Source organism: Dufourea novaeangliae, unplaced genomic scaffold (genome assembly GCF_001272555.1).
Source record: "Dufourea novaeangliae isolate 0120121106 unplaced genomic scaffold, ASM127255v1 scaffold286, whole genome shotgun sequence".
Classification (NCBI taxonomy): Eukaryota; Metazoa; Arthropoda; class Insecta; order Hymenoptera; family Halictidae; genus Dufourea; species Dufourea novaeangliae.
The window spans coordinates 218,747-241,359 of NW_015374181.1; the positions used below are offsets into that span (position 1 = coordinate 218,747).

At 36.5% G+C, this 22,613-nt stretch overlaps 1 protein-coding gene across 1 annotated transcript in view; it reads right to left on the reverse strand.

The window, feature by feature from the left end:
* The window catches only part of LOC107192119 (protein SZT2-like), a 102,624-nt gene extending 82,364 nt beyond the window's left edge, over positions 1-20,260 (reverse strand). The window contains exons 1-4 of the mRNA XM_015581314.1: positions 20,165-20,260; positions 11,830-12,147; positions 5,657-5,734; positions 2,178-2,580 (exon numbers count right to left, since the gene is read on the reverse strand). Of these exons, the coding sequence (XP_015436800.1) occupies positions 2,178-2,580; positions 5,657-5,734; positions 11,830-12,147; positions 20,165-20,185 (820 nt within the window). The 5' untranslated portion in view covers positions 20,186-20,260. The remainder of the gene's footprint in view (positions 1-2,177; positions 2,581-5,656; positions 5,735-11,829; positions 12,148-20,164) is intronic.
* Positions 20,261-22,613: the final 2,353 nt, after the last annotated feature.

The window sequence follows — 22,613 nt, forward strand, 5'->3', positions numbered from 1 at the left end:
CGCTATAAGGTCCGTTTCGACTGCTTGAGCGAAAGTTCTCGGAACGGCGAGGACCGTCTTTTGTATACATTATCGAATAATCGAGAACGTTCTCGTTCGATGCTACAGACGACAGCCCTCTTCGAGATCCGTTCCGAGGGCACAAATGCATTTTTTATGCTACGACGCACACTACTGAAAAATCTCAAAAAAATTGAGGACGCTACTTATGGTAATCTGTTGCTACTGTGAAAGTTGAATGTAGAAGAATAAATGTAGTACCATTAAAACTTCAATAAGACAAAAATATTTTTTACAACTAGGATGCCCAACTCAAAAATCGCAAAAAAATCTCAAACACGCGCTAAATCCCAATAAGTACTATCTATCAGATTGTTTACAGAATGTTTGCGCGTCATTAAACAGAAAAAACAGAGGAAGAACCCATAATCTGAATTTTCCATGTTACTACCCTCCTGATTGAAAGAGAGGGTTGAAACTTGGCACAAGCTATCGAATGGTATATTACATGTCCAAATCGGTCTAGGGCACTTTTGACCCCTTTGTACTTTTATGCAACATATTTTTTTCTATTATTAATACAGCAATTTAACAGTGACAACGAATGCATATATATGGTTTCAAACACAAATAATATACCTTTATTATAATTGTATTATATACAAAGTGTCTCAAAAAAGTTCGACAGTCCGCAACATGCATATTCTTGATGCACATACAAATCGAAAAGTCCTTTACCGTTTTGTAATCTAAAGTTCTATTTCCAAGATATTAGCAGTTAAACAAACTCCCATCAGTTGAGCGGTGGGCCACACGTACGCGGTGGCAGTCAAGAAGCAGAAGCCAGTGACCAGGTACATCGCTTCTTGACTGTTGCGCGTACGTGTAAGTTCGTCCTACAGAGATCACCTAGTGGATATTGCAGATCAGAAAAAAAAAGTTATAATTTGTTGAACCGTGTAATCACCCATTGCTGGATCTGTATAGGACTAGACTACAGCTGCATAACTTTTGCTCCCGGAGTCAGTGTTCCGCTCCTGGGGTACCCCCACTACGCGGCTCAAGCTGCCTCGCGCGCTACCTACAGAGGGTCGCATGTACGGCGCTGCGGTCCCTACTAGGCACGGTAGTATATACAGGTTAGAAAATTGCCGTGGTGGTGGTGATCCCTTAAGCAGGCCTGTCCAACTTGTGGCCCGCGGGACAAAATCGATAATCGCCCCTACCGGCTTGCTCTTTCAGCCGAGGGGAATGCCCCCCCTCCATATCCACAAGAAGCCCGACGATCAGAGGCAAGAAAGCGTGTGTACATGCTCTAACTGTCCCCACTTCTGACGCTCCAAAAATTCCTACCCGCACGTACCTCTTGCCGCACGATCGCATCGCAGCGCAAGCGAGTAGTGGGGTATGGACTGAGTGATGGTGGGAACCGCATCGTCTGACGAAATGACCTGCGGGCCACATGTTGGACAGGCCTGCCTTAAGGAAGACCGAAAGTGTAATGAATCTTTCGCTAGCCACACAATGCTGCATTCGTTGTGTTTGTACATCATGTTTTAAAAGCAAGAATAGGCGTATGCGCCCTGATACGCTACAGGGAATATATACGACCGCGACTGAACCCATGGACATAGGAATTAGAAGTCGAAGCGCAAGGTCCCATTCCTAGGTCCATGACTAGATCGAAAGACTGTAGTGCCCTCGCTTCGTGGCAAAGTTCGTGGTACTGCGAGAGGTCTTGGTACTGGCGGTGTGGTGGGAAGATCTCTCCCCGTACGGGCCGCAGCGCCATAGCACGCGACGCTCTGTACGTAGCGGACGAGGCAGCTTGAGCCGCGTAGTGGGGGTAGCCTCGGAGAGGGGCACCGACTCCGGGAGCAGAAGTTATGCAGCCCTGGACTAGACGACTGGACCACATTGTACTAAACCAATAAATTTGTTCTATTCTTATTTTATTTAGTACTGTTAACATGCGTAGCGTCTACGAGCGAGATTCTACGTAAAATTACAGCCAACGCACGCAACCCGCCGCGCGTTACACATATGTATAACTCATTAACGGTGCATTCTAGCACAAAGATCGTAATCGACTCTCTAATATCTTGTAACACGAAGAATCTGCATGTTACGACCTATTTCATAATTTTAAGTATATATAAAAGTTTCAATAAACTTACGTGCACAGCTGTGTTCGGGCAGAAGCGTCAACGCTAACATACCATATCTCAACATATTCACAAATGTTGATTCTGGAGAAATTATTGAAGCGTTTGTGACACAATTACTGTTTTTATTCAAACAGGTACTGCTTTCTTCAAAAAGTCCTCCGACTAATCGTTCACTTTCAGTTCTTAAATTTTCTAATTGTTGACTAGCTATAGCAGTAACAGACGCTACCTTCTCCTCTAACATATTAAGTTGTTTTTCTATGAAATTTGTAAGTTGATTAACGTTGCTCATAGTTACTAACCACCCTTGTACTAATACTTGTTGCGCTGGACTTGTGAAAAAGGGTGTATGAGCTATTACAGTTACATAAATTTCTGGTTGCATTTTTCTATTACTTCCTGGTACTATAAACTGTAAAAATAATAAAATTTTCAAATTAATGCAATGTAAAGACATTATAAATATAATAGAATCAGTATTGCAGTAAATTAAGTTATTTTATCTTTTGACAGTATCGACATATTATCATAAGTAGTGTCCTCAAGTTTTGGGTGATTCTTGGTAGGGTGCATCATAGTTTAAAAAATCAAAAACTGATTTTTTCGACGTTATTTCCGTGAAAAAGTAACATACACTTTAACTTTTTCTATTTTCTTTGTTAAATAATTGTATTATACGATTTTACGTATTTCTACATTCAGTACAATAATATATAAATTAAAGATATAAAATAACACAACTGCTTGACCATATACTATGTCCCTCATATATGAAACTGTCGTATTTAACTTGATATCAACTCTTCTTTCACTCTTGGCGCAGCGGTTAAGTGTCCGACTCCGAAATCGCTGCGAACTTTTTGATCATTAGTTCGATCCCAGCCACGGTGACTTTATGGTTCTGGTATATGCTATCGTGGAGCTGAATGGGTTCTTGCATATGCTAGCGTGGTACAAAAATTGGTAGATTCCTACAATTACCCCAGAATTGGCTGTTTGGTGCAGCACTTGCCCAGGAACAATGAATTCTCGGGCAGGAGCACTCTAATATCCTCTCTAATGAAAATATAGATCTGGAGGTTATGGCCTGTGAGTACACCTGACCCACCTTTTACACGGTATTTTTTTACACGATTTTAAAGTTAAAACTCGTCCTCCCCACTCCATCAGCGGCATCCGGTCTTTCTCGCTGCACATTCGCTTATGAAGCTTATTATATCTCAAGCGCATCTTTGCACGCTTCACGGAGGACTACAGCTCGCGTTGAGCACCCTTCGTCTAGATTTTTGGATCTCGTTATACACCGTGGGGGACCTACCCTCTCCCGCGTAAATCCACCTATTCAGACTTCCTATACTGCGGTCTTAATTATGTTGGGTCCATCAGGATCCGCGCCTCTGCCGGACACGGCATCACTTTGCGAAAAGCATATATCGCACTTCTTATTTGTTTTTCCACCCACGCCATTAGGAGCTCGTCGGCGACTACTACACTTCCGCGTTACGCAACGCTTTTTCGGGACTTTCTGCTCACCACGGACTTCCGTCTACCATCTATTCAAATAACGGGACATCCTTCGTTGGCACCGAAAAGGAGATGACCCTCGCATACCGGGCCGTGTTCCGCGACCCTATTTCTCAATAAAATGGCTTGCGACAATGTATCGTGACGATTTATTTCCCCTGCAGTACCACATTTTGGCAGTTTATGGGACGCTGGAGTGCGCAGCATGAAGCTTCATCATTACCACTGAGGAGTTCACAACGCTTCTAGGTCAGATCGAGGCTTATCTGAATTCCTGCCCCATCGCTCCTCTATCCGACTCCCTCGAGGGCTACAAGCCTCTTTACGCCCGACCACTTTCTGGTTGGTTCCGCTCTTACCGACGCTCCAGATCCGTCCATCCTTGATGTGAATAAAAACTGCTTGTCGCGTTGGAACTTGTGCAGCACATTAACGAACGATTCTGGAAGCGATTACATAAATATATTGCAGCAGCGAAGCCGATGACGAAAAGCTCGACCGATAGTGGAGACTGGACAACTGTCCTGTTGCAAAATGTGGCGCTTCCTCCGTGTATATAGAAATTCGGTTGAATCGTGCAACTGCATCGTGGTTCCGATAGATTGAATCGCGTCGTTACAGTAAAAACCGCGACATCGGAATTCAAACGACCGATTGTTAAACTCCGTACGCTGCCCGTTGTCAGAGAAGCGTCTAGATCTTAAATCACATGTTGTACAGTTAGTTAAGTGCGCTATATCTTCATTACACGCGTGTCATTAACCCTCCGTGGACGGTGCCGGAGTCACACGTCATGCGCTCACATGAGCGATACGCACACAGTGATGGTGCTGTCCGTGTAATTCGGGAACTGATCGACGTATGACATTGTATAAAAACGGTCGAGCTAAAACGCCACAGAAGTATTGATTCACGACTTCGGCTCACTCTATTTCCTTTTGTATTCGCTGTCCTTTCTTCTAGTCCACAAAACTTCTACAGTGTCGGTAAGGCCCTCGAGCTCGAGACACCATGATCCTGTTTAGTAATCTATCGATGTGAATCAGAAATGATCCGGCTTCGAACGCCCCGCGAGTCCAGTACTTGGAGGATTAATCATGAATTTTCGTCCTTAAGTTAATCTCGGCGTCCGCCTGCTCTGAATTTTCAATACCACGAAATAACGGCGGGCGGAATGCTAGTGTTTTGACACTACCGTTTCAAGGCGGGCGGCATGATTGAAATTCGAACGTGTCGTTCGCGTGCCTCAAATATCACATGATTTCGCCGAAATCCAATCACGGTACGCACCTGTTTCCCGCAATAACACATAGCCAATTACCAGGTTCTGCAAAAAAGGGCTTTCGGCGCTCGAGCATTATCTCCCGCCAAGAAACCGCAAAATACCAGTATAATTCTCATGCGACACATCGCACTTGCATCGCGTCAGTGTCTCCGACTCTTCATTTTATCATAAACGTTAAATAAATGTCTATAGTATTCAATTAAATCATTATTCTCATATCTTGTATTGTGCGTGGCTTTGCGTACTCCTCTTAACCTCCACGCTTAACGCTGGGCAACACACTTTTTGAAAGCTGCGGCCAGCGGCCCGTTTCGAGATCAAACGTCTTCGTACGTTAAGATACGCTTTTTGAAGAATAACTCATCGAAAGGTCATTTAAAGGTTGACATATTAAACATGGTGGAATTTGTTATTTCAAAAGCTGTAACATTACACTAACCAAAATAAGTTATACTATTTTGAAAGAAACGACGGTGACCTTGGAATATCGGAAACTATGACCTTGAGAACAAAATTTTCTGTGTCACAATAATTACCCAACTGGAGCAAACATTTTTAAGTATCTATCAGCTCATAAGTATCTATCAGAAATGCCTACCAACAGGTATGAGGTAGGAAAAAAGTTAAAATTTGTTGAACACTGTTATTTACATACAAAAAGAATGATGCTAATACTTACAGGTTTAATAATACCTTCCAAAAAGTGCTTTGTTGCGACACATACTTCATCTATAACTATTTCACCGTGTTGTATATCCTAAAACAATACAATCTCTTAATATACATAGATGAAAATTTCAGAATTAAAGCATTTATATTAAAAACCTAATAATGTACCACATGTAGTAATTTTAATAAGAATTGGTATTAAAAATTAACTGTGAATTAGTTACAAATTTACAGCTAAAATAGATAACATTGTTCATCACGAAAAAGTTTTGTAACTTTCAATAGGCGTTTCTAATAGAACTCTATGAGCTGGACACGAATTCGCAAACCATCTTTTTTCCTAGAAAGTACAGTTTTTGTAATAATCAATTTTATTAAAAAATGCACACTTTTAACTTTGGAAGTGTATTGTGCTTTTGCAGTAACAGTAATTCAGATGTTTTTTACGCGAAATAATTCACTGAACTCTCTCGAACGAAATAATGTAAATTGTTAGGTATTATATTACAGAAGCCTAAATATGTTGCACTTTTAGCGCTTCTGTTACGCTGATTGCAATATCAGTAAAAATTGGTGTATTTTCAGTGTTATTTTCATTTTTATATTAAACAATTATTTATACATCTATAATATCAGTAACAATTTACATCATTTTGTTCGGAAAAGTCCAGAGAATTATTTCATGTCAAAAACAACTGGTAATTATTACTGTAAAAGCACAAAACATCTTCGAAGTTGAAAATTTGCAATTTTTTTTAAAAACTGTACATTCTGGGGAAAAACGGTTTGCATATTCATGTTCAGCTTATAAAAATCGATAAGAGACGCCTAGTGGAGAGCTCAAAAATTTTGTACGCGTTGAATAGTATAATAAGCATAGATTCTTACGATGCTCGTCTATATAAACAAAACAAGTAAGTAAGACCATGAAGTCCATTGTTAAAACGTAGAAATGTTGCAGATGCATTTTTTTATACAAATGCTATGCGATTGTATTCGAAGTGTAATGCGGTAGAAAATGCGGTTTTCGGTTTATTTTCAGTTTACATGCCAATTGACGAAATCCCGATATGATATTAAAACACGAATTTTTGTAAAAATGGATAACTTCGGGCAAAAATGAGTTATTACGTGAAAACCAAAAACGGTAGAAACTTTAACTTAGTCTTCAAAGATAAAGGAGAGTTTCCCGATTATACCAATGTATACGGTTTTTAAATTTTGTAATTATGAATAGTTATAAAATAGACGTCAAAGTTTAAAAAAGAGTCGCTGCGTGTACTTTCTACAAACTACTTTTGCATTTTTAAGTAAAGTTCTTTATCCAACATGAATTCGCTACACGGTATCGGATTCTGCAGACATTTCTAAAGGAGAAACCATCCAGAAAAAATATCGGAACGCGCAACAGACACCGATGATACAATCTTATTGACACCCAGTTTTTAGGGATTCTATAGAACTTCTCCTGATCACTGTTGTTTTAACAATTTCGATCTTCAGTACATGAATACATACATATGTATGACTTTGAAATGTGTAGCCGTGAATATTAAAATTCACGTGTAACGCGAAGTTTCGTTGAACAAAAAGCATCTTTTTTTTAATAATGATTGTTCAATACTTATACAACTTTCATATTTGAAAAAGTATTCTAAATCTTGTAAAATCATAATAATGAAAACCTTGTGAGTTAATTAACATAATGAGGATTTGTTTTTTAATGGTGTCACATTCACAAGTCATACATATTCATGCACTGAACATCGAAATTATTTAAAGTGATCAGGAGAAGTTCTTCACAATTCCGTGATTCGTATCTAACAATTAGATGCGGTATAAGCTCTGAACAGAAGGCTTGGATTCTTACTTTCGTAAGCAACAGAATGCGCAGCAGCAGCCATCTTTGTTCTTTGTGTACATTATATGAATTTAGAGAGAAGGAACCGACAACAGCTTGGGTAGCTCAGTGGTAAGAGCAATCGTCGGGAGTCCGCCGAATGTCCGAATCTGACCGCCACCGGGGTAAGACGTACGACCGACAGTGCGAGTAATTTTCTGTAGATCAAGTTAATGCTAGTGAATCAATATTAGTCAGTGCAATAATTATCAGTTACAACGATGCATAGTGTTGTAGATATTAATCTACCATGTTTATGGTGGGTTTTATACCGCATTTCGTAATTAAAAGTGGGTAAAATGGATACATCGAGGGCTCATGGCTCAAAGCGATGCATATCGCCAGAATCCTCCGACAAAGAAAACGAGGCATCGTCTTCTTTGAAATCAAGAGCGTTGAAAGTACCTAAGCTCCACTATTTACAACTTGATCGATTATACAAGCAATTTCTCAAGGAGAATAATGTTAGTAACAAAAGCAAGGTTTCCCCTAACCTTAAAGCAGCTAGGAAAAGCCAATCACTTGCGCCCCTAGCGGAAGCGTCACTAAACACACGGAAAGTGGAGAAGTCCGAAGCATCGACAGAACACTGGGAAATTCCAAAAAAAACTAGCAGTCATAAACAAAAATGATGATTCATCGCTAGAACACCCTTGCTCTAGGAATAATACATATAGCATCCTTTCTAATGATGACGAAATGGAACTTAAGGATAATGCTACAGCGTTAGGAAATACGGGCAGATATTCTAACAAAATTCCAAAACCTCCACTTATATATACGGTTAATTCAAACATACAGACAATTATAAATTGTATTAAATCAACGCAAATTGCTAAAACAGAATTTGCTGTTAAAGAAGTTAACAAAGAGAACCATACAATATATTAATATATTAACCAGCTTGAACACCACCAAGAATAGTCGATAAGCTGAAAGAAAATAAAATTCAGCATTACACGTTCACGCCGGAACACATTAAACCGAAATCGCTTATTATAAAAGGAATTAAGGGAAACTTCAATAAACATATTGATATACAAATTGACAAAGCCAAAATAGCATTCCAAACCAATTGCAGGATCTTCTACAATAAACACCTTTCTAATAAAACAAAAGTTATCTTATACATGCTATTAGTTAGACGCATAGTAACTTAAGCTGCACATATATGGTGGAACTGTAACCACACAGTAATGGAAAAAATACGAATGTTTGAGAGAAAATGCTTAAGACTTGCATAAGAATGTATAGATCTCAACAGTCAGACTGGCAACATTATATTAATAACAAAATTGTGTACAACAAAGCTGGAATTCCGAGGATTGATTCATTCATTATAAAACTCACATTATTTTAGTAAACTCCCATTGATTAAGAATGACATACTCTTTTAATACAGGACCCCTTTGTCTCACAACGTCAAATTACCAATGGATACTTATCGCCCCAGGCAAAACGCGAACAACATAAATCTCATTTACCACTGAAGACGGAATAAAGCAAATAAAAGAATTGCGTTTCATCATTCTGATTTTATTATAAATAATAATAACTTTAAGTTCTCTTTGGCGCTACCGGACATTGATCATATGGACTTCCACAGACTGAACTTCAAAAAGTATTGGTGGTTGTCGATCAATGACATTTATTTAGCTGACCTTAGAGAGCGCAGAATAAGCTCTCTTCGACCATAGTAATTCTAAGTACTTTGAAGGGGTTGTGGTCAACATTAGACGATAACTTTTCTATGTAGGGAAGTTAAATTATTTTGTATATAGTGTATATATAATACTTTTCCTCTCCTTTTTCTCTTTCTTCTCTCTTCCTCTTTTCCTCTCCCTTAGTATTAAGTTAGTTATAAGTATTGTTATACCAAAGACTGTTGAAGGGGTTTTTATACTTACGTTGCTTTTCCCCGAATTCCTAATATCCAAAGACTGATTAGAGTTAATTACTATTACTTTGTTATATTTTAAGCGTTATTAATACTAAACGTTATATATTAACCAAAGATGTTTATCTATAAGTTACATAAGCGAGTGCACAAATAGATATAAGCTGCAATAGCCGTTTGGTATTTTTTCTATGTTTATTGTTACCAATTTAACTAAATGTACTAAACTTTTGCAATAAACATGTTTATTAAAAAATAAATAAGAGCAATCGTCCGAAAAGTGAATAACACCGGTTTGATTCCCGGTAGCCGATAAACCGATTCTTTTTTTCCTACAAATTCAGAAATGGGATTTGCCCTCATGCTTAGAATAGTGTACACTCAAACCTGTTTTGGTGCGGGTGATAGGGACCGCGTAAAAGATGACGTACAAAAAAAATATTCCGAAACTTCATAAGTAGCTATAAAAACTATTGTTCGTAACACATTTTTAAAAAAAAAACTTTTTATGCTGTGAATAGGGACCGCAGAAAAAAATGTCTCACATAGAAAATAACTCAAAACCTTACGATGTAACTAGAAATTACTCTTCCAAACAAGATAAAAAAATTAATTTACACATGGGAACATTTTTAAATATTTTATTTACTTATATATCATATATTACACATACGAAACTTTCCAAAATCTACATATAAAAATTATTCTTCGTAGTCAAGAACGCGAATTTTCTTGTGGTGAGCTGATTCAAAATCACTTTCGTCACTTTAAGATGCTACCTCGCACTCATTCAGAGTTGACTTTCATAATTTTTTTTATTTTGTTATTTCGTACATTTTATTACTTTTTATTCATATTATGCATTTCGGTGGACATTTTTTTTATATACCGCATAAAAAATCGCACAAAAACAGGTGTGAGTGTATTTGGGAACTTGTGAGTGGTCAAAGACGGACATGTTTGTCAAACTGGCCGAGCTGTAGGTGACAGAGCGCGAGGTGGCAACCACCTTTGGTATTTATGTGCATTATATAAATTTGCCCATGAATTTTAAAACTGCCTTCACACGAAACCCCACATAAAATTGTCCATAGGAAACCGGTCATCCATTGGACGTCGCAACTCCTGTAACTCGGGCGTTACACTATACTACAAGGTAAAAAAATTGTATTGTTTTAATACTTTTTCACGTTTTACTTTCGGTAATTCAATTCTAGGATACATTTACAACAAAAATACTTAATTAAGGCAATACTTACATTAATTTTGTGTTCTACAGAAATAATTTTTTTTAATGTCCTCATCACACTGGATATGGCATACCCAAACACAAATTTGCGATATAATTCTCTCGACTGTTTCAAACAAACTAAGGCTACTACGGATGGGAATTATTAATAGGGACATCAAACATACCCCCCCCCCCCCCAGAGTCACCCTCCTAGCCTATCTATGGTTTTAAAATACGAGATATTATAGAAATGTGATAAGTGACGGTTAAGTCTTATATGAACTTTTAAAAGAAACTATTGGAGTATTGCGTGGCGGCGTAGGTCGTCATTTCAAAGTTACAGCGCTGCCGGCGTCAGTGACTGATTTGAGCAGTAATTCATCCGCATTTTTACCAATTAACATATGAAAAACGAAGCATCCAACACAATTTAGTCGTTTTTTTATATTCGTCTTGTTTCTCCATGTAAAATCACCCCTTAACGTTTCTGACAACGGTACCTGAACACCCTGTCCAGGGCCGGCGCTACCATTAAGTAGTTGGAAGAAGGTGTAAAAATCTAGCCGGTCTTATTGAACGGTGCAACTTATATAATAATAATAGCATTTTGTTTAACGCAATAAATAAAAATATACATACAACCAAGCTTCAACACTTGATTTGAAGGAACTAGTAGAAAATTTTGCGAGGAAAATTGGCACGACAAATTAAATTTTAATTTTATGATCTATGTGTAACTTTTTGCGTGGAATTGATAATAAATATGTGGATTCAAATTATTGTTTTCTTTTTTTATATTATCAATTTTGAAAAAATGTAACTAATTTGTAAAATAGGGGGCGCGTTAATGAGCTTGGGCTAAAGCGCAAAATAACCTAGCGCCGGCACTGACCCTGTCTAAGTTTCTTCCAACAAATCAGTCCATCCGCATACGTACTACGTGTGGAATATTTATAATGTATAAAACTAAATTCAATTTGCCATTGAAAGGGCGATTTTTAGTGATTTTAAACATATATATTACTGACACTCGCTACAAAATATTAATAAACAGAGTATCAGCGTATAGTAATTTAAGAAATATTAATAAAATTGTATAACAAAAGTGATACATTATCAGGTTCCAGTTATTTTACATTTAGGCACAGTACTTACAACGGTTGCGAGAGAAGGACTTAAGTCCAAATTAAGCACTATTCTGTACTTGTGCGCTAAAAATATTATGGATGTTGTAGAAGTCACTTTATAAAGGTATTGGTGACTTGTTTTAGCTGACCAAGATTCCGGTTTATTTTTTGGCAGTACGGACACTATTTCCAATTCTTCTGCTTCTTTCTGCTTTGAACTTGGACACTGAATAGGTATTACAGTGTCTAAATGCTCTACCATCCACTGAGCTCTTACATTTCGGGATATAGGAAAACCTTTTTTCATCAATAAAAAGACTGTAGTTGCTTCTAAAATATTGTTTTCCTGCAAATTCGAAATATTTTATATGAGTTTTCCATCATATTCAACAATCAGAATGTCAGATACAATTGTTTCCACCACACAACAACAAGCGCTCATATACATAAGATAGTCATGACATAGACAAGCGCTTTTTGAATAATAGAGGAGGTACGAATATAACATTGAGGAATTTCATGTCAAATGTGTTCCATGAAGATAAATATTGTGAACCCTACAGAAATTCTGATTTTTTTACTTTTTCTAAATTAAAGCAAAATCGGACAAACAGAAATTTGGGTAGTAATATGAGTCAGTGTTACCTCTGACAAGGGAACATACCGAATTGACAATCGCTGATTTCTATGCAACTGTGTAAAATTATAGTTTCCATAAAAATACTTGACACGTATTTTTTTTAGCTGCTCTTATCCACGTTAAAGGGGTGAAAATAACCCTCAAATTTGGGGGCGCGAACTGTATTCGGTCAAATATCTCGGTAAATATTAGAGATATAAAAATGGCATAATTTGCAATATTGTGTGTGTTTTGATAAGGAATCCAGCTATGTGATTGAATTCCAGAATAATCTATTTATTGAAACAAGACATCTAAAAAATAGCACTTTTTCCTTATTTTTCTGGTCAAATGTTAATCCATTTTCTTGTAGATTTGTATATGAAAACTATATGCCGAAATATGTATAAACTACGACTAACTGGAATTTTGATTTTTCCAATATTAAAAGAATTATTATATTTGATATTGTAGGAATCTGAGTTCAAATTGAATAATTGGAACCCGTCTTATGTAAAATAATATATATCTAATGATTAGTATAATTCGCTGGTGGCTAACTGTCCTCGACAAAGTTCTCGGTCCCTCTCTCAATTTCGAATAGAATGCCCCATACCTCTCTTTCACACAACAATATACACATTTTAATAGCTTTAGATTCCCATTTGAGTTTGTATATTTTTTCTAATTACAGATGCAAATCATCAGTTTGGAAGTAAGGAAATGACATTAATTTGCCAAATAAATAGCAGGAAAATAAATAGGATGACGTAACAAAACATTTGATATAAAAATTTAGGTAGTCTAAAATATACATATATTTTTCTACATGTTATGATAAGTAGGTGTATCTTGGGAAATCAATACCATTGTGCGCCACCCGTTATAGTAGGACGGCGCGGCGCGTAGGCACTGGACACTAGGGTGGACCTTATTTTTCAATTATGTAATTTTTAGCACGCTGCCCCCTAAAATTGTTCCATTTCGTAAAAAAATAATGTATACAAAATTTAAGATCAATTGGACGTCAGGAACACGTGGCACATCGAATGCGAAGTTTTGAAATAGGAGTAACTGCACGCTAAATGTAGTGTGTTTCAGCAAATTTAAGTGAAATATTTTATATTTTTGAGAATAGCATAATTCTTTACTTATTTAGTATTTAGTTTTGTCCATATGTACATTAAAACACAAATTTAATTTGTACGAATTAAGAATATTTCTCATTAACTGGCCCGCAGTAACACCGAAATATGAGATACGGCCTTCGACATCGACTGCACGCTGTATGTTATAGAATTTTCTGTGAATCAATCCTTAGCCTTGAAAATGCAGTCACAGCTGCCCAGATATAATACTCGAACTCCTCAAGAGTTCTGAATCAGGAATCGTTAGGTCCCTACGTGTGGAGAAGGAAATACCGTTTAGGAAAGGGCAGAGCGCCTAGCCTAGAAGCCCTTGCAGGAATACCGATTCAGCTAGTTTATTCTTAGCGTTCAGAGAGAACAATACAGCGTGATCGTGACAATAACTGTGAAAATTCAAATCGAAAATTAAAACCAGAGGAAGAGAAAATTTCTATCTTCTCGACCATGAAGAAAGTCAAATCATTGGTGCTAAGTTGCCATCTAATGGACATGTCTTACGCGTGTTATTTTACAAACTGCGTAAAGTAAAATTAAATCTTCGCTCAAGTGTTCACCTGGTTATGAAAGAAGTCAAGGTTCTATGGGAGAAAGCTCATATTCCAACACGGAAATTAGATAGGAGCATTGAAAAAACGGAAGCATTATACCAGGAGTGGAAGGTAAAACGGGAACACGATTTTCTTAAAAAATTAGACTATCTTTTCGACATTGCTCATGATGATGATTTGGACATGATGAGTATTGAAGAAAATAAAGCGTCCTTTATAAATCAAAGGAAACAAGGACGACCCAGATCTTCCAGAGGCGACCGCGTCTTATTAGAGAAGGAAAGACGACAAACACTTCGTCAAGAAAAAGAACAGTTGAGACGTGAGAAATATTAAGCAAGTTTACAAGGGATGTATTTTTACATAGTTATGTAATTTGTCTTATCCGATATTACGTTTCTTTACTCTCATGTTTTTATATGTATCATTTAATTAAGAAGAAACAGCGAAGTTATCATCATCATCGTCTGAAGATGCACAAGAATTAATCGAAACTCCGTTGGAGTCTTATATGAATGTGTTCAGTTTCCATAGATTTTATAAATAAGGATCCTTCAGACTGGCCAAGTCATCCTAATTATAATGTTGGCGTAAATATAGTACGTAATTTAGCTGTAGTTAATGATTCGGCAGAACGGGGAGTCAAACTCATGCAAGAGTTTAATGATGCACTATCATGTAATGAACAGGAGAAACAATTTATAATGAAAATTGTATCCGATTAAAGAAAGCGCTCTCCGGACACAAAAAAAACTACTCCAATGAAAAATTTGTAATTTGTTTTTAGAATTGTTGTTTTGCGTCTATTAAAAAGTGTTTAAACTCAATAACCGTATTTCTTTTCTTCGCCTCCTTATGGTATAATATTCACCACTCTAAGTTAAACATATGGATATTATTATTAAAGATGAAATATTAATGTCGAACATTCGCTCATCAACTATTTAAATTAATATTATTACTAATTTACAAATAATATAAGAAAATAACTGAAAGAATTGATACTTTCAGTAAATTACGCAAAATATAATATTTAACATACATAATTAAAAAAAAACATAAGTATTACTTAACTATTATATTGAAAAAATTATATTGTGGCACTATTATTGTCAATATTGTGTACAAGAAGAACATTTAAGCATAATTCACAGTCTTTTCTTCACATATTTCCATTTATACCAAATTTCATATTTATTTCAAACTTCAACGTGGATGTGCCACGTCTTCCTGTTATCTGATCAACTTCATCTTTTACAGCAATTATTATGTTACCCAATGGAACAATTGTAGGGGGCGGCGTGAAAAAAATCTCGCAAAAAACTTTTCCCTAGGTATAGCTAAGGTCCACCCTACTGGGCATACGCCACGCGACGTACATCATGGTAAACTTTACTTTTTTTAATGTTCCGGAAATCGCTCCATCTTTACGGGAAGCACATGTGGGGTCGCTGCTTCGTGGATTCGAGGAACTATAGGTCTTAAGGAGTGCGTGTCTATGTTATCGGTGTGAATAAGTGTGTGCATGAGGAGGTCGGTTTTCGGGAATGGAGATGCGAAGAAGAGGACTATGAATCGAGAGAGCGTCGAGTGTCGTGGGAGAAGTCAACAAGCGAGTTTAGAAAGCGACCGAGCAAGTTTATTGTGTGTGATTTTGTTTTTTCCTTATTTTTCCGTTATTAAATATTCTTGCTTTAAAAAAAATATCTCTATTCACTAAAAACCCCTACACATATTTTAAAGCTGAAGGAAGAAGAATTCGAGGAAACCAGTGGTATTTTTTCCAAATTGATCCATGGGTGGGAATAGTGTCAAATCGGCATTTGAAAATGTTACTTTAATTATTATTGTATTTATTAACGATGAACAATATTTTGTGAGTACAGTTAGATAAAGAGTTACTTTAACTTTAAAGTGAGAGCAAGATCAATGCTCTATGTTTAAAAATAACCAAAATAGTGCGGTTGAAGTGATGCGTAGGCTGATTTCGTCCAATTTTTCAGAACTGTAACATTAAATATGTCGGAAACGGTTCGAGATAGAAAGCCGAAGTTTGACAAGGTCCATTTCTTCGTGGTTATCATTAAATGCTGTAAATTTGAACAGAATCGGTGACTATGACCGCAATTCCCTGTGTGTTTTGACGTGGAATGGCTCGTACACAGCTCGTTCACCAGGCGTACACCCTTTATATTTTTATTTCTAGGGTTATTTACTATAAATAGTTTATGAAATACCTGCTGATTAATAGATACAACAAATGGAACGCAGTTATAATACTTACTCTAATTACTTTTGTCTTTCAAAACATTTACAGTTATTTGGTCTTTTTTATTTGTTTACGTTTTATAAACACATTCATTTGTCAATGTTACGTATCAGCGACTGTACTTCAGATACAAATTAAATAATTTTAAGATCGATAATGAAAATGACACATTTTGTCATTATCGAAGTCGTTTTTTTATGTGATATTTAAAAACACAAAACAATTTCAGTTTCTAACACAAGATCTTTCCAAAATTCTGTTCATGTCAATACATTCTTCATTTGTTACCAATGAACTTTCGTTTGAAACATTTGATTATTAAACTATCAGAACCAGTTTAAATATTGAGGCAATATATTCATAAAACACTCGGTATATTAATGTTTATTAAGGATACTTTGTATATACATAGCATTTCTTAGACTTAAAAACACAGTTTTACATTTCTTTAAATGAATTTGAAAATATGTGTTAGCAATATCTTTATGAAAAATATTTATGATACTAAGTATATGCATATAAACTACACATTATACTTCATATTTACAAGAACGCATGTCAAGTATGTTACGCTGCTTTTTCACAGCGTAACGCGACCGCTCCAAATTCGAACGTGGAGTGTAGTACGAATAGAACCGGACTGTCCTCTGCCCCGCAAAACAGCGCTCTCACACGCACTGGCAGCACACGAGCGCTTCTAGAGGAATACCGAGAATTAGCGAACATTTAAACAGCGACTAACCGCGTCTTTTACCGCACCGAGCATCTGCGCATAATTACAGGGCCGTAACGAGCATGTAGCGACACCCGACTCCGGAACCGTTTTCTTCCACCCTGACCAGGAGCCGCTATTAGGTTATTGGATATCGGCCGATTATTTGGATTATTGGGATAAAGGTCGCCCACCTTACGAGAGGACCACACCGCCAACCAACGGTGGAGGAGCCGACCTCGTGAGGCGGCCGGTCGACCTTTGTTAGCGTTACCCTCAAGGGTAGACGTGTGGCGTTAATAAACGTCTAAATTAACGCAAGACGATCTCGATTTATTCGCCAACCGCCTCCTGTCGTGAGGAGACTTTCCGCATCCTACTTGCGAACCTCGACCCTTGTCCGTGCTAGCCGGTAACAGACTCTCTCGTAGCCTCCACTCTTAGTAAATTTCGAAGGTATCGGAAGTCCTACCCGATACTGGCATTCGGGGAGTGCCAAGCGTTCAACGTGCGGAGGCGCGAATAGTCGCGGAAACCGAGAGAGGGGCTTTGTTCGCGGCGGACCACGGTCACACGCCTGACCAGGACCCGAAAGCCAAATTCCGCGTAACAAGTATTACTTTTACATAAATTATAAAGTAAAGTGACCAGATGTTTCATGTTGGAAACCAGAAAATGTCCAAGGAGAAATAAAAAACAAATACGTAACACATTTATGAGGACGCCATTTGCTTAGTTTATTTAATTCTGTGTCTATGAAATGTGTTGGACTATCTTTTTGTGTTTACTAATATAAAAATTACAAAAAAAACATCCCAATTTAATAAAAAAAAAGATAAGAACTACTATTTTCTAACAAAAAATTAACTACATAGACAATAACAGTCTCAAAAGAAAACGGTCGAACTGCAGAAAAGTTGCCTACCCTCCGATTTCGATGATTTTTGGATATGTTCTAAATCTTAACATTCTAAACAACTTTTCCTATACATATAAGGGGTGGACAGTATTATTAGTTTCTCAGATATTTGCGAAAAATTGTCGGTACTAGGCAATAAATTCGGCCTATAGTTGTGCGCCTATGGCCACGTATGCGTCACTGTTTTTTCCGAATACCGACCGCTTATCCTTGTTTACTTAACTGCGACAGAGTAACGATTCATTCTTAGCAGACTTATTAACGTGAACCGGGTCACACTATATAATATACATTTAAAATTGTTTTTTACATTCGTTATTATGTTTATTAAATTTATCATTATTTTTATAATTAATTTGTAATTATTTCACGCAAGCGTTGCTAAGAACCAACTCATAAGTAAATCTTAATATATACCAGTTATTCCAACCGGTTACTCTAACCCAAGAGTTGGCAAACTACGGCCCGCCGCCCCTTTTTGTACGGTCCGCGAGCTAAAAATAGATTGTACAATTTCAAATTTTTAAAAATTTCAAAGTATGTGGCTAATATATTTACTATTTGGCCCTTTACAAAAATAGTTTACCGACCTCTGCTCTAATCAACTCCGACCAATATAATGCTTCAGAATTGGTTAGTCAAAGTTCAAGAAAAAAAAGTCATTCAGCGTTGATTAGAGAGAGTGCAAGAAAAAATAGTCATTCAGAGTTGGTTGGAGACAGTTCAAGAAAAAGGTATCATGGTTTGTTCTCTTAATAAATTTTTAATAAACATTTGGTAATGGAAACTTTCTGCAGATAACTTGCGAGGGTGTCCTTAACAACATATGTCAAGGACAATGTCATCGGAACTACATCCCCTAAACATAAATTTTACCTCGGCAGTTTATCCCGAATATCTCCGAAACTAAGCAAGGCCACCCCTTATATGTATAGGAAAAAGTTGTTCAAAATATTCAGTGTTGCAACATACCCAAAAATCATCGAAATCAGAGAATAGGCAGCATTTTAGTAGTTTCACCAAGAAAACATATGACTGTGTATGTACATCAATATTAAAAATAATCAATTTAGAAGGAGACAGACTAATATGGTATGGAAAAATTCAACACGTGATATACAATAAAAGGTTCAAGGAGATAGAATCACATACACAGTTACTGGAATATTTAAGAACAGAAGGAAAAGAAATAAGACAAAGACTTAAGGCAAGTGTTATGTGTGGAAACTGGAAGAAGATGACAGATATGAGGAAAGCAAAGAAGAGAGGAAATGCAAATTATATAAAAGAAACCCAGGGACTCTAAGGCACTTAATTCATGAGTATAAGGAATTAAAAAGGATAGAGATTAAGAAACATAAAATAATAGCAGAGGAATACAAAGATGAAGTCATAAAATGATATAGGAATCTAGAAGGAATAAGGAAAGAATTACATATAGGAAATAAGTGTAAGCAGCAATTGCAGAGAAAGACAGTGCAATAATATGACAAAAGAAAAATAATAAGAGTATTAAAGATAGCAAGTTTCTGGGATGAAATATAGGCATCTAAGGATATGCATATACATGTAGATATGTGAGTGAGTGGGTAGACATGTGTACGTACGTACTTAAGTATGTATGGGCACATATGTGAGTATGTACATGCAGATGTCCACAAAAAAATGTAAAACCAAAGAACAAGTACAACAATTTAGTACAGTTAGTAGAGGTTTACTATAGTTGCTTAAATATGGTAACCATTAGTAAAACCAAAGAGAATTGCTAGCAGTGGAAGTATGAGAGTATTAAATTAATTAAGTCTTTTCTGAAAAACTTTAACATAAACTGTTGTTGTATGTACACGCACGCACAAACACAACCATCAATTCAAAGAATAATGTTAAATAAATAATTACTTTATTTCTACAGATTTTTCTGCTGAGTGCATTTTTTTTAAACAAAATCGTCATTACTCGAAAAATGTTAAAAAGGTTACATATCCAATTCGGGACACTTTCCGAGACTGTTTTCAATACGGAACAAACAACTTAAATGCGATACAGCCCCGTATAATCCGGAACGTCTGGTCACTTTACATAAAAGAAACTATTATTGCAATACCCCAACGAGGATTAACAAATAGATCAGTAAATAATTTTTGTTACCTCATTCTTTGCATAAGCCATGATATTGTTGATCTGTGTATTCACATATGTATCAGGATTCACTATTTTAAACAAGGAAAAATATTACCAACTACAAATATGTATTATTACTGCGTATAACTGTCCAAAGGTCAAATTATCACTTATTTCCTTCAGTACTATTTGATAATACTTTCGTCACTATTTATGTTTTTAATATACAACATAACCTGAAAATGTAGAAAACATAATACTATTAAATTACATCATATTGTATGATTGACCAGAAGAAATTAAAAGCTACCAGGTTTTAATTACTGATTACTATTTTTTGGATTATACTTTAGAAATAATAAAGAAACAAATATTATAATAATGGTACCGCAAATTTAAAAAAAAGTAACTATGGTTGGTAAACCTAGTGTTCGTTCCGTCACAGACGACTCTAGTACTAGCCGTGCTGAAGGTAAAAATGGCAACAACGTGAGAGTCCGGCTTGAATATACCCAACCCAACCTACCATATCAACCTCTCAGGCCTCTCGCTTTCGCCGGCTTCCCGACTCCTCAGTCCCCATCTATCGGTCTCTCAGTTTCCCGCCTATCCTTCAAATGTTTAGATTATTGTAATCCTCCGAATGTAAGAATCAGTACAATAATCCAAGTAAATTTTATTTCTTTATATTAACTCTACATATTACTTTATTGTGTGAAGCATATTTATTTAATAATATCTATAGCCTTTTGGGAAATTTTGTTTTACATATATTTTTGTTTATAAATTTCATATATTTCTTAATAATGCCCCGGCGTTGCTGTGTTTCCAATTGTAAAAGAAATTATGATAGTACCACCGACTAGGTATATAATAGACCTATCATCCAATGCTTTTTTCTGTCCCACGTTCATAGGGCTACGTAGCCCTGTTACCATTTTAATGTCAATACCCGACGTTACCGATAAAGCATGAATTCTGAGTATTATTAGCACAAATGAAGTGTTATATATTCCATTCATATTACGTGTATCTATATGATTTAACGAGAATAAAAATATCCGATGCTACAGTTTAAGGTTAAGGGGTAAATATGACAGTTATGAAACATGAAACGGAAAAGTATATATTTTTCCACTTCACTACAAGACAATTTATTGTAAATGCATCGTTAATGGACATTTTTATTAATGTTACTTTTTACATGTTCCTGTTTTATTCGTTTTTATATCTTGCTTTACATTTGCATATTTGTAACAGATAAATTCAGAATATATGTAGTTTCATAAATAGTTTATCAAATCTACATGTGGGAGAATATATACACCGCTTTCATTAACATCTACATATTTATAATTTATATGGGATTTTTTAATTATATAGTTTTACTGCCTATTGTAAGAATTTTAATATGCACGAACAATTACTTTCTGGCAATTGGTAAATTTTTACATATGAATTTACTTACACGTTATTTACTTCCAAAAATTTTATTTATTGCGAGTAATTAAATAATGAACATATGTTAATATTCAGCTACGTGTCTCTCAAATTAAGTGAAATACAGAAGTTTTATTTTCTTGAAACTTAGTGTCAAAGAATGCAGCAACTGGTCAGATTAGTTTCGTAAATAAATCCAAACCCTGTATCGACACATTGTTTTTTATGCTGTCAAATATCACACGGAATCTTTTAGGAAGTAGTAAAATCTTTTACACAAATTCAATGAAATACTTTCAGGTACCCAGTTTAGGGCTATGAAATTAGAATGTTCAAGAAGAGGTAAAAAAGTTTCATATTTGCAATTATTTTGTGAAATGAATAATAAATAAGGGTCTTAGGGATTTATACTGGAGAGCTAAATCTTTAAAAGGAACATGTCGCTTAAACAAATTAGTTAAATATGATATTTATTTGGGGAATATGAACATCATAAATAAACGAGAGCGGTAGAGCGAGTTGCGGTATCGGTGCTCTCCGTCGGTGTCGACGCGTACCGAACGAGGCCGAAGATGGTCGGAGCGGGCGAAAGGGAGAGAGCGAAAGCGATCGAGCGAGCCGCAGTACCGGTGCTCTCCGTCGGTGTCGACGCGTGCTGAGGAATTTCAGTGGTCTATGAGGGGAGGTGTGCGAGCGAGAAAGTACGGTAGAGCGTGCCGCGGTATCGGTGCTCTCCGTCGGTCCAACGCACTAGTGACGTTGCGTCAGACAGTTTATTGACCGAGCCGTGTACGCCGTACCAGGCCCACCATCCGGTGTTTGGGTCGTTCAACGACGAAGGTCGTTCAAGTCGGCAAAAACAATTCAACATGAACAAACCTGCGTATGCCCAATACATAACGGCGTTAGCTTCCTCACTTTCTCGTGAGCCGTCGCGGAGGGTGGGCGCGCGTCTCATACTCGTCCTTTCTCTTGTTACTAACCCATTGTTTGTTGCAGGCATTCGACAACCATCAATTTATTTACTGTGCATATT